General features: G+C 40.3%; 1 protein-coding gene across 2 annotated transcripts; it reads right to left on the reverse strand.

Annotated features, from left to right (window-relative positions):
• Positions 1 to 2,952: 2,952 nt before the first annotated feature.
• Positions 2,953 to 15,877, reverse strand: tat (tyrosine aminotransferase). Of its 2 annotated transcripts, none has more exons than XM_015368085.2 (12): positions 15,732 to 15,877; positions 14,861 to 15,091; positions 14,170 to 14,274; positions 13,807 to 13,874; positions 12,899 to 13,057; positions 12,102 to 12,240; positions 11,399 to 11,451; positions 7,987 to 8,139; positions 7,330 to 7,458; positions 6,165 to 6,248; positions 4,600 to 4,698; positions 2,953 to 4,037 (listed from the first exon to the last, which is right to left on the reverse strand). In XM_015368085.2, exons 2-12 carry the CDS (start codon positions 15,078 to 15,080, stop codon positions 3,891 to 3,893), a joined length of 1,356 nt encoding a protein of 451 aa, XP_015223571.1. In that variant the 5' UTR covers positions 15,081 to 15,091; positions 15,732 to 15,877; the 3' UTR covers positions 2,953 to 3,890. The 2 variants fall into 2 exon arrangements, with proteins under 2 accessions (XP_015223571.1, XP_006641233.1); XM_006641170.3 differs by having other exon boundaries at positions 15,727 to 15,875.
• Positions 15,878 to 16,305: the final 428 nt, after the last annotated feature.

The following is a 16,305-nucleotide window of genomic DNA, read 5'->3' on the forward strand; positions in this document are numbered from 1 at the left end:
AAAATATCGGCAGTCTCCTCTGTGGCCACGTTCCTAATATTCCTGAGGCACTGCTTACAAAAAATAATGACCTCAAGGGGACGAGCAGTCTAACGAAGCCATGCCATTTGCTTAAGATCAAGTAAGAGTTTTCAGAAGTCATGACTCCCCAAGCCAGGATAGTCACCCAGGGTCAGGGCTCCTGCTGTCTTGTTATACTCCCAGCGTTTTATTTCATTTGTGCTCACGTTACATCTGCGATAGTGAGGATGTGGTTCAAGGTATATTGGAGGAGGCACTAGATTTTAACCAGGCCTCACAACTGTATAAACCTCATCTTAGCTAAATGACTGAAATGGGCAAAAAAGCAAAGGCAGCTGTTCTGGAGCACATTCAACAACTCAATTAAATATTTATATTAACTCAAACGGATGCAATATTTGTCTTGGACATTGTATCAATTTGTTATACATATATAGACAGAATTATTAAGGAAGTTATATTTGATCTAGCCATTTACTAGTCATTATACTGTGCAGCAATTAACCGAAAAGCTTTCCCCCTTTAGATATACTTCTGATTTCAGGAGCTGCTACAGTGCTGGGATTGGAGATCTCTAATGAAAACCAGGTGAATGTTGTAAGTGTTGTACTGGGCCAGGAGGGGGCGCTCTTCCTTCTGAACCAGAATTTCCAAACCAAAATCCAGGTATGGTGATATGGGACAGTGTGCTGTTGGACAGGCTGCCCAAGATGTTTTCACAAAATTTAGTTTCATTTAGACCTGATTATTTTTCAAATTAAATGATCAGTTTTGTTCTAATGCGTGTCAGTAGTGGTTAATGCAGGTATGAGGGTGGAGCTTGTTTCAGTGGGAAACTGATGTCACATATTAATATATATTAAATGAACTAAACTTAGAGCCGTCGGACAAAAGAAAAATATTCACACAATTAATTTCTTTGAAACCAAAATCTATTCTGTGCAGCAGAATAACAAACATGCAATGACAGGCTCAAAACACCAGTGGAAAGCATGTGCAGTTTGTCATTGGTCACCTCATCGAACAGCTGCAAGACATTATTTCAGATTTCATCGGGTGGCTTAAAGACTTTGCAATATAAGCTCTTGTAATGTTACTTGTTTTGTGCTTCCGTGTACTGTGGACATTGGTTTAATGTATTCAGACTTGCAGCATTGTTTGGCACGGACACATCTGAAGTATTTTGAAGATCTACTTACCTTTATGAGTCAGTATTCACACACATGGAGAAGATTAAATCCAAACGCTGGGCTGCTGGTTGACAGATGGTCATCTGGATGTGTGCTTGAGACTAGGAGTCTAACGACTAGCCTGGTTATGCAAGGCTTACTGGTACCATGCAGTAGAAATCATCACATCATTGGTATAAAAACTGGTTTTAGGCTTAATTCACCCTAGCATCTGACCGGTCCCAAGATGAATGCTAATGCGGTAGGCATTTGTAACAGTCTTTACATAATAACGTGCAGAAGATTTTTCCTTATATTTTTTTGTTGTTTCTACCTATAGACAGATACTACACTTTGTGCTACATTTCTTACTCTGGTCCTCAGGTGACATGTCCTGCCTCAACTCCACTCTGCACCTGAACAATCTTTTACTTTACAGTTTCAGTTTAATTCACTGGTGAAGCAGTTTCTCACCTTTTCACCTGAGCTGCTATGTAATGGGGCTGCTGACACAGAATGGCTACTGTGCTACATCCAGGGGGGCTACTGGGGTCCTATAGGATGAGGATATAAAAGAAAGGACTCGTGGCATTGCTGGAATTTCTCCTGAATTTAATCGGGCTTTTTGACCCCAGAAAGAATACCTTTCACTTGACGAGATACAGCCATTCAGAAAGATTCATTTCTGAGGGATGTTAGTGTTCGTAAATCTGTATTATTAAAAATTACCAAGATCCCACACTAAGAATGTATTGTCAGTGCATCTCTTTGATTTGCTCCGACTCCAGGCTGGATGCTAAGATGTTATCACACTACCTGGAGTCTCTCCAGTGGAAGATAGAAAGGAAAGAGGAAAAAGCACATATTTTGCTCACAGAGCCTCATCGGGTATCTGATGTCTATTTAACCTGTAAGTCTTTGTGAATGTCTACAGGATATGCAACACGATTGGCTGCAGATGGTTGTGTTTGTTGGTGTTTCGCCTTAAATTAAGTTAGAATAAATTATTTATTAACCTGTTAGTCGCTCAAACATTTTACACCCACACAGTTCTGCAAAATCTCTTCTGGTTTGCCTGCTGATCATGCAATCTTTTCTGTGATGGTCTTCTATTGGATAATGTAACCGGCTTTGAGCATTTTCCATGCTGTGATGTCTAGTGTGATTCAAAAGCTGGCCAAGGCCCATGTGTGACTGTATATCCCTTTGTTTAAATTTCACAACACCACAGGAGATGAAGAGACTCAAACAGTGTATGCTTTACAGAATGCACCTTCTAATTTTTAACAATAGTGTAATTATAAACAAGAGTGTAGTACATTGTGTTTTCGTATCTGTAATTATTTAATCCTTTCAGTTTATCACAAACAAAATAAGTTAGTTGACTTGCGAGTGTGTAAAAAATGAATTCTAGGTTATCTTTGACCAGCATGGTAAATTTCACATACCTTCACAACAAATGTTTCTGATCTCTTGAAAATGTGGCGTGTGCACGAGTAAAGTAACATACACCTTTAGCAGATCCATAGAACCTCAAGCACTTATACAGGAAGAACTTAACATTTGCAAGCATTGCCATGTTTTAAGATGGGGAATTTGGTGTAACTAAGATGACAGTCCACATGTCTCCCATGGTTTAATAGGTTAGATATAAAGACTACACTTTTTCTCTACTCTTGCAACAGTCTTTAATAAGGGAGCAAGATAATAGTCTTAAAACAAGGCCAGGATGTGGCCTAAATTGATAGTTCAAGCTACAGACTTTAAATGATATACATTTTTAATTGTTTAAATAGTTTTTTCAGTAAAAAAACATTCAACTAAAACTGTGACATACTATTTTGTACACTTTTGGCATTGGCTAAATGGTAATTTAACAGTTTGTCATGGTGCGTCTAACTACTCAATTGCAGACAGATGATGCAGTACAAAAAAACGGCTACTTAAATGTGAGAAATAAAAACATCACAGATATTTGTTTTAAAAAGATATTAATAAGGCTTTCAAAGCATTCAGGCAACTGCTTATTAATGTTAAATACGTTCTAATAAACTTTTCTTGGACAGAGGATTATAACATGCAGAGAATACACATCATTTTCAAAGCCTTGTCTGTTCATTATGAGATTTTGCTTCTCTCTGACTCAAGTAGACACCATTTAATAAAGCTTGGTGTCTTTCACCTGCCAATAAAGTCAGAAAGATATTAAATCAGAAACTGGTTTGTCCCATTGGAATGTAGGAGTTACCATATTGGACTGGATGTGCATTATTGTTTTAAAGGTTACAGACATAAATACTGAATGAATGAAACAGACAGAGTATTATACATATAAAGCCAGCAAACAAGTAAGGTTACAAAAAATGTCTAAGTAGACTAATGCCATATAAATACAACTCAAGAGTGTTTTGATTAAAATATAGAGTTCAACATGAATGGCTGCTATCACAAGCATTTGGTGGCAGCAGTGGTTGAACAGTAGCAGCCTCTAAGGACAGGACAACTGAATTCTGGTGTATCTGCATCTGGCCACAGGCTCTTGCGGATGCTGTATGGCTATTTTTATTCATTGAAAGTCTGTCCTCTACATGGATATCAACAAAATGGCTGAGCTTGTGTTCTAGAAGTGTCAAAGGGGAAATGGGAAACCAGTTCGCTTCGGCCCGGTTAGTTACAGTTCTCCATCCCTGATCTGGGGGCTCACTTGTCGCACTCCAGGTCTTGCAGGTCCGGGATCTGCTGGTCGTAGTGCTGCTCACAGAATTCCCGGATCCGGTTGCAAGCCTCCACCATCATCTCCTCCGGGACCGTCACCACGATGCGGAAGTAGTCTGGGTACTCGAAAGGCTGAGGGGGGTTGAAAGCACGTTTCAGAATTTCTTCTCAAGAGCACTTACCACACTGCGCGAGCCACTGAGAAATACAGTACCAGGCTAAAATGGATCCCAAGCTCTTGTCTTGAGGAATTCCACAGTAAGCACATGCATTTTCTGCACTTTCCCCTTGAGCTCTGAAGGTTGTGAACTGTTATTAACATCGGACCTTAGGAGAAGGTGTTCAGTTCCTCTTACTGTGGAATTGGTAAGAAAGTTTCTACCAGTCATTTCTAAACTCTTTTCTTTATTTTATCTCCGAGAAGTAAGACTATCCAAAACGATGGGTGTTTCTCAAGTCAGCCTAAGATTTCTCCCCAGTCTTATGTTCGAATGTAGCTGCAGAGGGATAAAAACGCTTGTTTTAATATGACCTGTGTAACCAGGTGCTTCTTTAGGTTTACATATGAGACTACAGACACCAAATTTACCTGGAATTCTGAACTGTGGACTCCTGTGCATATTATGGCTGTCAGTGTTTCTACTGTTTTGTCTGGACTTCAGCAAACATATCAGCACAAAAAAGGCACTCTTACTGTTGCAGGGAGACAGAAGACCGACTGCTCCGTCACTAGTCTCTCGGTGAACTCCACGTCATTCTTGAACTCCGGGAAACGCTCCATATCAATCCCCACCTACAGGGAATCAGACATCGTAACAACAACTATTCAGGCTTGAAGGAAACTGCTGTATTAAACTATGTTTTGAGTCAGAGCAAATATAGAGTTCAATATTCACTGTTCCACAGAGTTTGTGTGCAGTACTTCAGCTATGAATAAGACGCCCAACAGGAATTTAACTACTGAAAACTTCTAAAATGTTCTATTTTGTAAGACCTGGACTTCTATTTTTTCTTCTACTCTCTAAATATATTATAAATTGTTTTTCCAAGAAGAATAAGGAAAAATATTAAATATTGTCTAAATCTAAATTATGCAGTGATTAACCTTGACAGTGATATTAAGTGACAGAACACCAAGAATAAAAAAGAGCAGAATGTTATATAGAACGTGTTTATACCAAGGGTATGGACGTCTTGCAGGATAAAGGGATCTTTATTTAGTTTTATTTAATATACGGTATATAGGTTTTTGCCAATATGTTTCACATTTTTGCACCATCTTTTTGGTTGCAAAACTGTTGTTTTACACAATGGAATTAATTATTATCTAATAATTAAATTCATAGGGCCGGGTGGTGGTGTTGCATAATTTTGCATCAGCAAAAACTCAATTTTTCTAGAAACAATATGCTACAGCCACATTCATTGCTCAAAACTCTTCATGTGCCAGCTGATTTATATGTAACTACTAAGGTCAATGCACTGAATCACTGTGCTTTGATAAACAGATGACCTTGTCTTTCGAGCTTCACTGGCATGGAGTCAGAGTCTTTGGCATGGAAGGTAGGAATCTAGAATTTACAACACAATTTTAATTATTCATACCTTTGAAAAGCATCAAAGGAAAATCTCATTGGGCTTATAAGTACTGGGCATTGGATCCTGTGAGGTGGCATCATAAAACAGGAAGATGCACAGAGTACAGGGGTCTGTCCTTTCATCACAGCACTGGAAGTGAGATGCCCTGCAGTTGTGTGTAATAGGGCCCTGGGATATACAAGCCCAGTCCCCATTGCAGCTGGAATATGCTGAGGTTGAAGCACAGGCCAGTGGAGATTCATTTGGAACCCACCACATTCAGACAGGAAGTGGTTTATATCCAAACGTGATCAGATATGAGAGATGTTATAGTTTGTCAGCTTTAGTTACACCAACAACGGGCACTTGACACATTTTTGGTGTAGGATAGGGTAGGGTAGTGCTAATGGTTCAGGTAACGATTATTAACCAATGGAAGTCATAATGGTTAATAACATCAGCTAAATAAAGTACAATTATAACATAAATTATATAGAAATACAGAAAATAACACTGGCATTTTCACTTTCTGTCCAATCAGGAATCACTTAAATGAGACTCTGGTAATTTTGTGTAAATTTATCTTAAGATCCTTTGAGTGAGAGATGAAAAGCTAGTGCATGTGACAAAAATACATTTTCAACATTTTCACAAAGGATTGAGCACCCTGTGTCTACTCACCATTATATACATGGCCCCTGATGGTTTTATTGGAGTCAGGCCAGGAACAGTGGAAAGTGCATTGTAACAGATGTCAGAATTGGACTAAAACAAACAAGGTGGAGACAGAGAGAATAAAAAGTGATTTGATGTTTCCAAAAACTCCAGTACTTTTTGTCTAGTGGCAGCACACGATTCTCCTACTAAATAAACAAAAAAATTGTCATTTAAAAATCCTTATCGTATGGTAAATAGCGTGATGCCTATGTGGCCTTGAATGCCCGCACTAAAAATAAACAGACATCACAGTGTGATAACATGTTCATGAAAGAGAAAAGCTTTAGAAGACAGCCTTGTGCAAAATGGATTATACTTTGAGCCTAACAACCTCATTTGAATCTGCTCTTAATCCTTCATTTGCAATTTCATATAAAAATACAAGAGTTAGTGCATTTATAAATATTAATTTACAACAAATCATTTTGCATACAAAAATAATTTGAGAGACTGGAATTGCAGTTGTGTTCCAGTGATTTGCTTCTTATTTGGATCATTTTAAATGATGGGGACAGGCTATTGCACGTGGTCCTTCTTTCTGTGTTTCATGCCAACTGAAAGGTGCAGAAGAAAAGCAGCTTCCCTGATTCAGTGTCTTTTAAACCACTTTTCAAGAAAAGCACAATCAAATAAACATCAATTTCCTACAGAGATACAAGGATGCTATTCTTGATAAAACTCTTGAAAAACTAATAAATCTCTTAAACTGCCCTTGTCTGCATTGCCTCTTGACAGGCTTACAGGTTCTGTTCATTGGTCCACCAGTGGGGACAGACTTCTCAAGATTAACCAGCTTAGCCCTTTCCTTTCAGTACTGCCATATACAGTACACGTGAATTACCAGTGTGCTGACATACTGCTGGTCCTGCAGAAAGAAACTATAGGAAAGTTTAATATCCAACAACAGTAAAATATTTAGGTAGAACTGTCCTTATAGTTCTACCAGCCAGTAATCAAGGTTGAGATCAGGAATGAACAGCTCTGAATGGTCATACAGTACAATGAGCAATATTTCTTTGTGTGGAAGACCTGCAATGTCATGGGATACACTATATTTCCCTCAGTGTAGCAGCCTGTGGATTACTTTTTTGGCAAAATAAAATTAAAGAGTTTGGAGACTGTCACTCACTTTCAGGAAGCTGATGGTGCTGTCATAGAATTCCTGAGATGTTTTGTTCAGGATACTCTCCAGGGCACCTTGGACAACTGTGCACGGTCCCAGAATCCTCTGGGTGAGCTTGACCAAACCTTCTCTTATCTGTCACAAAACAAATAATTGCAAAATGAAATGAAAGAAAAGAGGATACACTGTTCAGATCAGAGATACTTTAAACGATGCACCTAAAATTATTATGCTTGCTTTTCTGTGTATTTAACGATGAAGTGGATGTCTAACTGCATAGCTAATGACCGAATGACCATGCAGCAGTGTAAGAATTACTGTCATTAATAGATACCAATTCCCCCTGGTCAAATATAAAATCTGAAATACATACTATACAGTTTGTATGTTTTTTTTTTCTTCATATTTAGAAGTTCATCAGCAGGTCTGATGCAGTAAAGTGATAAATATATATCATACTGCTTTCCCTAGAAACGTAAAGATCGTAAAGAGAGAAGACCATTCGCCAGAGTGTACAAATACTGAAATCAGTAAATGACATTAACTGAGTGACTAACGAGCCCTGCGTCACCAGAACAGAGAGAAAGTTCAAGTTAAAGCTCAACACCGAGCCTCTCTGAAAAATAAGAGCCGTGACGTCAGCTCCACCAGCAGCCTCCTCACCTCGGACCCGAAGGCGTTACTGCGGTCATGAATGAGGATCCAGCCCAGCCTCCAGCCCGGGACCAGCCACCGCTTGGCCAGCCCTCCGCAGGACAGGATGGGCACGTCGGCACTCAGAGGGGCCATGGCGTGGAACGTGCATCCTGGGAAAACCTGCGAGGACACCGGAGGCACGGATTCAGCCGTCAGACGGAGGAATTCACACAGGCTTTTTCAGGGAAGGGGGAGAATGACATGGGTCTGAAATGAACAACTTTTGAAATAGTTAAAAACACCCTGAAGGGTAATCAAAGGACATGGATTTGGATCTGGTTCATCTGGATCTACAGCATTCTTGGTGAGCAGCGTCTGTCAGACCCAATGCTGTATTATAACTCACAGAGAGTGTAATATGCAAAGGAATGTGGACAAGGCGTTGCCTTTTCATGCACTGAGGAAGGCAACACTGACATATCGCTTGAGTTTGAGCACTTTGCCGACCGCATAACTTGTGGAAAATTAGAGAAAGTACAACTGAACAGATACAGCAAGTGAGTGAATGAAACAGTGGTGGTTAGCAATTGCAGTTGAGTCTCTAGACCCACCGCTCTGCAGGTCTCAGCTGCTGACTGGTGGACTGGGGAATGTGTTCATCGTGGCGCTGTTCTGTGGACTTACTGCTTGGAAAGAACTGGCCATATAACAGGAAGATGTGGAGGAAAAGCGAATGAATGTATATGCTGAGCTACTACATTCATTTAAAGAAAGCACAGAATGTGCCTTTCCTGTTTGTGAGTGTCAAGTAAAGCCTGTGTTTTTCAAAGAGTGCAAAAAGGACATCCATCCTTATACGGACACAGAACAGAATTAGTTTAAGAGCTATGACTGGGTAGGCCATTAGACTCAGCTACTTCACAGGTCACAGTATTGGAAATAAAGATGTTGACAAGAAGACCGGTATACAGTAAAATAAGTCACACATTATCGATTAAAAATCAAATGTTACCTGCTACAGTATCATACGAACATGCAATGTAATTCTTTGTCAGCAACCCTTTAGAAAGTGCCCCACTGCCTCATATTTCAATTTCCTTTTAATTGCACTTGGGGTGTTAATAAGCATATAAAGGAGCCCCTTGGACAAACAGGTTGTAAAACTCTTCTCCACAGAGTTTTCCCATCATCAACAATTTTCCACAGAGAGCGGAAGAGAACTAGCACAGTGCTAACTACAGTTAGGTCACAACGGATGAGCATTCCACCAAGAAGCCGTAGGATGTTACAGATCTAACACAGCGTGGGACATGTGCTACAAGCCCTTTTTCTGAGAGTGCCTTAGAATGCACCACTATGTCCACGGCCTTGCTCAAACCCGTGTGAGACACGAACCTGCAGTTTGTGCTGAGAGCACCTCACATACCTGACCTGTACAATAACCAAAGGGCCTGTAGCTAATATAGCTTTATTCTCACAAAACAAAAAAACCCAAAAAACAAGGAAGAATTTAGACAGTCCTGCTCACGACGTGAACAAAGAAGACACATAAAAGGAGGTGGATCTGGTTGTGATTAAGTGGGAGAGGGCTGGAGCCGAAGCCACAGCGAGCCTGAAAAAGTGCAAAGTCACTGTGGCGACTGTTTCCCATTAAAGCACTTGGCAGGAGAACAGCTCTCTGCCGCACACATGCTGCCTTCATACACTGCACAGGACTAACACAGAAACACAGCCGACGCGTGTTTTTTTTTCCAAGCCTGAAGTCTTCATTCAGAAGAGACAGCAACTCAGGATTATTGTTTCTCCTCAGTTATTTTAGTTTTTTAGAATTCACTGAGGAGCAGATGTGGCTTTCGGTAGGTTTTTTTCGTGGCCTTTTGGAGTAATGGGTGTCATTGGGGGTGGGTTGGGTTAGAGGAGGGCAGAGAGGGGGTTTAGGCACAATATGAAAAATAGAAACTTTTCCACCATCTGCAAAGCATTATGGGACACAACGCAAACAACGCAATGTGATCCCACTCTTGTGTAATATGGGGCTGGGTGTACCTGCTTTTCATCAATGCTAAAAAATTAAGGAAAGAGTTCCTCACCTCTAAACTTTTTACGTATTGCCTAATGTCACAATAGGTACAGTACATATGGAAATGACTGGCACTGAGTAAAACACATTAGTTTGACAGGTTTATTAAGATCAAGTCATTATGAACAACCTGTCACAAATGGCAAATTAAATCTCACAAACATTAAAACACTATTTGTTACAGAATGGGGCTTAAAAGTATTGTGAAAATTATTGTAACTTGGAAAGGTTTTGTTTCAAGACTCAGATTCTTCTGTAATGGGAAAATACAGAATGCATTTCATCGCAATCGGAATAAATTTTGGTAGGGATTTAATGATGCACCTGGTGTCAATAAAGAAATGAGCAGTGGAATTTTAATTCTTAGGGTTTTCTTTTTTCAGATGGACAAAAAGAAATCACTACACAAAAATCAGTCACCTGGTCCTGCACAACCTTAATTTGTACATGAAAGATGTTAAGATTGAGGCAATATTAGAAGTGTGACTAGAAGAAAGATGTACATGTGTACACCCTGTTTCTCGTATGAAAATCATTCTCATTGTTGTGTCCTTCTTAACCATGCTACAGATTTAGTAGCCATGCGATACTGACTTTACAATCATCTACCGCAGTATACTTTATCGTGATAATATCGTTTTCTATGTAACGGAGGTGACGTCAGCAGCAACAGGCACATTTCTTGTGGGGTTTCTTCATTTCTAGTTTCTGTCTAAAATTTGAATAAAGCAAACAGCAAAGAAAATGAATTATAGTAAATGTGAATTGGCATGTGTCAATATTTTTTTTTTCCAATACCGTGCTCAGGAGCCCTTCAAAAAGGAGCTTCGCCCAGGGTCCTTATTTCATTCAGTCTCTAAAACAGGTAGTTCACAGGGTCCGCAATGCCATCTCGCTTTACTTTGTGCGTATCGGCTCCACTGATTAAAGCCTATGATTCAAATCAAGTGATACCAGAGCTTCATTCAGAGGTAGATCACTAATCCCTCACAAACGCTGATGTAGGTTGCTGTTACAACACAGAAGCCCGAGTCAGATCGAGAACAAGAGGAGCACAGAGAGCTGACGAAAACTTCTCATACTTTCTGAGGAAAAGAATGTGCCTAGTTTGTAGTTTGTGCTGGGTGTCACACAGAGAACTCCAGCAGCACCAATTACAGGTATTTCAACGTGACCACAGCTTAAAGTCACAGCTCACAGACCAGTGTGCTTAATAATACTGAATGTGTCTAGGAAGTAACATTTAAAAAATAGAAAATAATTGCTTTGGAAAACCGAGCCTGTTTTTCTAGCATAAAGGAGTCTTGTCAGTCATCTAAGTATGTCAGTTTGCATTTTGTAGCTCATTAATGGACTTACCATGTCACCATAGATTTCATCAGCCAGTATTGGGACACAGTGTCTGGAAGCAACTGGAATGAACGATAAATAGCCTGAGAGTCAAACAAGTGAAATGCTACAGACTAAGGGAGTCAAAATGCATAAATATGTATATCGCATGATCTTCAAATCAATAGACTAGTTAATCTATAGGAAACAGTACAAACTTTTACAATCATAAAGTACTGACAGAATTCTTCCTGAGAGATGGATTAATTCTAGATGGTAACAGCCTGCAGATGCAGTTATAATCTACCTTATATCTATCACTTCTTAATTTAATTTACTACACCATATAAAAATTAAGCAACTTTACAGAAATATGATGTACTGTAACATGTACATTTATAACAAAGAATGTGTTATCTGGTCAAGTCTCTGAAATGGTCAAATTAGCACAATACAATCGTCTTCCTTTCATGTCTTAATATCATTATTTCCTGGAGTATGAGCAGACAAACATTGTACTACACAGGTACTATGATACCTTGGAAAACCAAGGTTTTACCGTCTACAACACTCATGTGAATTGTAGAAAATAAGTTAATTCAACTTAATTTAGACCAAAAGAGAGAGAGAAAAATCACAATAAATGTCTGGAATTGGCCTGCAAATACCATGGTAAATCTCTACAGCGGATTCACGGCTATACCAGTGCGACGTCATACACTAAGAGACTGACCTGCAAGGATCTTCTGAATGTGGGATTTACTGAAGACAGAACCACAGGGGTTAGATGGGTTGTTTACAATGATGCAGGCTGTCTTGTCATCAATGAGTGACTCCAGGTGCTTCAAGTCAACTTCCCAAGATTTTTCAGGCTAAAAGAGAATGCAGAATTACTTAACCATTTTTTACGAGCACAAAAAAACTTTGAAAGTGTTTCTTTTTTTTGGTAGCAGTAACTCGGTGTCAGGTCTCCTACAGTAAGTGACTGAATGGCACAATTTGATTAACAAAATGTTCTATGATGTTCACATTTATGTAGTTTTGTATGTAGGAATTATAGCTGTCACCACCAGTCATCCTGAGCCTTTTAACTTGCAGATCAGAGTACCTGTGTTTTTTTTGTTCCTTTACCAGACTGCAAGCAGGGAAGGAGCAGCCTCAGCTGAAACTCTTGCGCCATTGGTGGAGAATGAACTTGCATGCTTGTGGCCTGATATGGGTGAGTAGGGGGGGAGTGGGGGTGAAACACCCTGTGTAACCAGGAGCAGATGTTGTGGGGTCCGTTCTGTGCAGCAGGCAGACGTAAAATAAAACATTCTTTGCCTAACTCATTGACAAGCTTGTTTTTTTTCCAGATGTGCTCTCTTTACTTTCTTTATGTGATAGAACTGCACAAACTGATATCTTGCAATCTTTAACATGGCAGAATTTAACAAGGCATGTTTTGTGATGCAAATGATCCCTCATTACCAAATTGCCCATAGCAGATTTTGGTCTCTAAACTGAAAGAGAAACATTCAAAACTCTTACCAGCAAATTGTAGAGCTTCACCTCAATCCCCATGGACACCGCCAAAGTCTTATAGAGAGAGAAACCAGGACAGGGTACCAGAATGTTTTGGCCAGGGTTACACAGGACCCCAATAGACAGCTCAATGGCTTGACTGCAGCCACTGGTCAGGATGACATCCTGTCAGGAACAACGGAAGAGCACTGTGTCACTGTGGTGATATTAGGGACACTGAAAGAAATCACAGTAGCAGTTCTCCTAGTCATCAAAAACCCCTATAAATCCTAACACATACTACTGTTTTATAAACTCACATATTATTTTTCTGCACTGCCTACTTCAGTGCAAAAACACTGTGTTTGAGCTACTCTTGTATAGCTAATGGCTGAACGTGATGTCTCTGTCTTTGGTAATGTACTGATTTTGGTATTGATTGGGATAGTCATGTCTAAAATCACATCTTCTTAATTCGTTGAGGTCTAACTGCATGTGAACAAACCAATTTGACTCTCCTGTTCTTAAATGAGCATATTTCCATTGACACTCTTTTTTATCCAAAAGTCCTATCAAACTTTAAGCTCTTGGCCATCTTTACAATGAATAAATCAGACGTTTTCTTTTTTTCTAAAGTGTTACTGGCTTGATTGCTAAGCCATCCCCCAGTACAGTGAGACCACACACTTATAGAAGCTAGTGGCTCAGTGTGACTACTATTTCTATGCATGAATGATCCCTTGCTTCCATTGGTGAACATCAGTGATGTCAGCCACCTCTGGTGTCCAATGAGAATGCATTCTCCTCTGGTCCCACAACACACCTCATTGCACCAGGGTGCTGCAGGTGTTTGAGCAGACCAACTAACTTTTAGAAGCTGCCTGCATTTCTGCAAGACCCACCAATGATGGGACATGGATAAAGTAAAGCCTTACCTTAGCCTCCAAGAGTGCCTCTGGGCAGCTATAGAAATTGGCAACTGCCTCTCGACTGCTCTGGTACCCTGTCAAAGGAAGGACAGAATTATGTGTAATTTAAGCACAATTACATAAGGAGAAGGTAAGCTGTCAATACAGTAAGCTTCCTTTACGATGTGCACAGCCATTTTATTTTTTATGAAGCAAAAAACAGATCAGCATGTGTTTATTAAGAGGGGGAGTCTGAATAAGATGAATAAGAAGGCACTGTTGGCGCCTGAATCTGATTATCAGACAACAGGAAGCACCATGTGCTTGCCAGAGAATGAGTCCGTCTTCCATTTCTGCCTCCAGGCGTTTGTAAGAACCAAGGCTAATCACCTATTGAAGGCGCATAACCATTGAACTTCTGTGAGGTGATGGCCTCTGTCATGGCTATCAGCACTTCATCATCTGTGGGCAGGTTCCCGAATACAGTTGGGTCACCTGGGTGAAGAAAGGAAAGTAAGAGGTGGTGCAGTGATAAAATGACACCTGCAAGAGCTATTGCAGACTCTTTTTTTTTTTGGACTACTTAGACCGCGTACATTCATGAATTCCCTTTAAAGTTGAAGTTATCCCCCCCTTTGAGCATGAAAATGATGCTTCTGACTCTTCTCTGAATTTGTACTTTCTTCTGGAAGGGTGTGCTGGACTTCACAACACCGGGAGGCTCCGGGTCTTAATGTCTTGGTCGCTAAAACACCAAAGGCTCACAGCATGCTCACAGCCTCCCTCGGCGGTGAGCCAGCAGCAGCGGCGCGCCTGCCGGCTGGAGATGCGCGCTCCTCGCTCCCGGAGCGCAGCGCTCTCTCCGCGCCGAGCTGGTCCTGGGCTCTACAATCGACCTCAATCACCTCACGCCAAATAACCCAGGAATGAGCTAAAATTTCATAACGCGAACAGATAATTCTTGGTTTAAATGTATGGTCACGGAACTCAGGACTTAAAAATAAAAAACGATTTAGCTGTCATGTTTACAAATATAAATTACAGAAACGGACGCGGGGAGCAATTGTCTAATGTCACTCACCTATTGACAAAGCAATCATTTGTTTATTGGGGTTGGGCTGGATTTTCATGCCGTCCACAATGGCTCTGATGGGGTTTAAAGTTCTCTTGGACATTTCGGAGGCTCTGATGTTCCACCTGGGAATGCGGCTCTTCAGCTTCGCTGGGCAGAAGCTCCCGTTCACGCTGACGTGATGCACGCCGTTCCCGTTCATCTGGATCACGTAGGATTCGTTCTCCATGTCTGCAGCACCTACACCGGGGACAAAATAGCTCAGCAAGCCTGCAGGGAACAGCGTCAAAAACCTGGAGCAAATTAAACAGGTACAGTAGATGCTGCAATTTGGGCTTGAGAAAATTTGCTGTTACAGTTAATATTTCCTATTCCCTGAAGGTCCACAAATCTAAAACCTATATATATATATAACTTTTCTGGCGAAAAGCCCCCTGTCCGTCTCTAGTAATTATGAATTACTGCTTATGAATGAAATAGTTTTTTTTAAAGAAATCGACCGGAAAACCTGACTTCTGTACACAAGCACTGAGAATCGCATTGTAAGTGAACCTCTACTAACTAACCTGCATCGAAATCTGTGAGCACTAAACCACCATCCCCGCATCAATGAGAACGCATGCTTTGCGCAAATTAATATGAATGTGAATGTTTCCCATTCATTATCAGAAAACTACACATTTCTGAAAAGGATCAAGTATTTTAATGGCTATTAAACTTTCTGCCCCCGGCAGTTTAATCAAGAATAGGGTGAAAGTATTTCAATATCTTTCTAATGTCTAATGATCAAACTGACAAATGCCAATTTTACAGGTATTGAGCTACACTTAATATATATATATATCACAACAGATCTTAGAAAATGAAAAAAATACCTTACAGAAGGATGACAGAGTTCTTTATCCACGAACTTGATTGATTTTTAAATTATTTTTATATCGGAATGGTTAAAATTGCTTTAGCCTGTTGCTATATATCGGTCCACAAAAATGGGCGTCGAAACGAGCCCATTTCTTTCATTGGTGCTGACTTAGGGCTGTACCCTACACCCTTGTTACATCATTCCAGAAATGTAAAACTTTTGGAACAGGGCACGTTCCTTAACCCTTTGTATGTTCTGCCTCTTACAGCCCGGAAAGCCGCGTGCTGGAACCCCCAAGACTCAGCGAGCCGCGCCCCCGGTTTCTTCCTGCGCTTTAAGCACATCGTGTTCCGAAAACATACTGCAGTTAGACGCTCAAAACACATAATCCGCCCCGTCTATCGTGCTCTTGGCGACTCTTATTTCGTGAATTACCTAGGCTAAAGCAAACCCATTCTTATTCTGTTTGCATACGAAGCATTTCTTCTTTGACTAAGTTTTCTCTGAAAAAAAAAAGGATTGTTTTAATCTAGTCCTAATTGTGAAAGGGGGGCGGTTATGTTAAACATGAAAGACTACAACGGTGAGCAGT

This window comes from Lepisosteus oculatus, chromosome 20, assembly GCF_040954835.1.
Source record: "Lepisosteus oculatus isolate fLepOcu1 chromosome 20, fLepOcu1.hap2, whole genome shotgun sequence".
NCBI classification, from domain to species: Eukaryota; Metazoa; Chordata; class Actinopteri; order Semionotiformes; family Lepisosteidae; genus Lepisosteus; species Lepisosteus oculatus.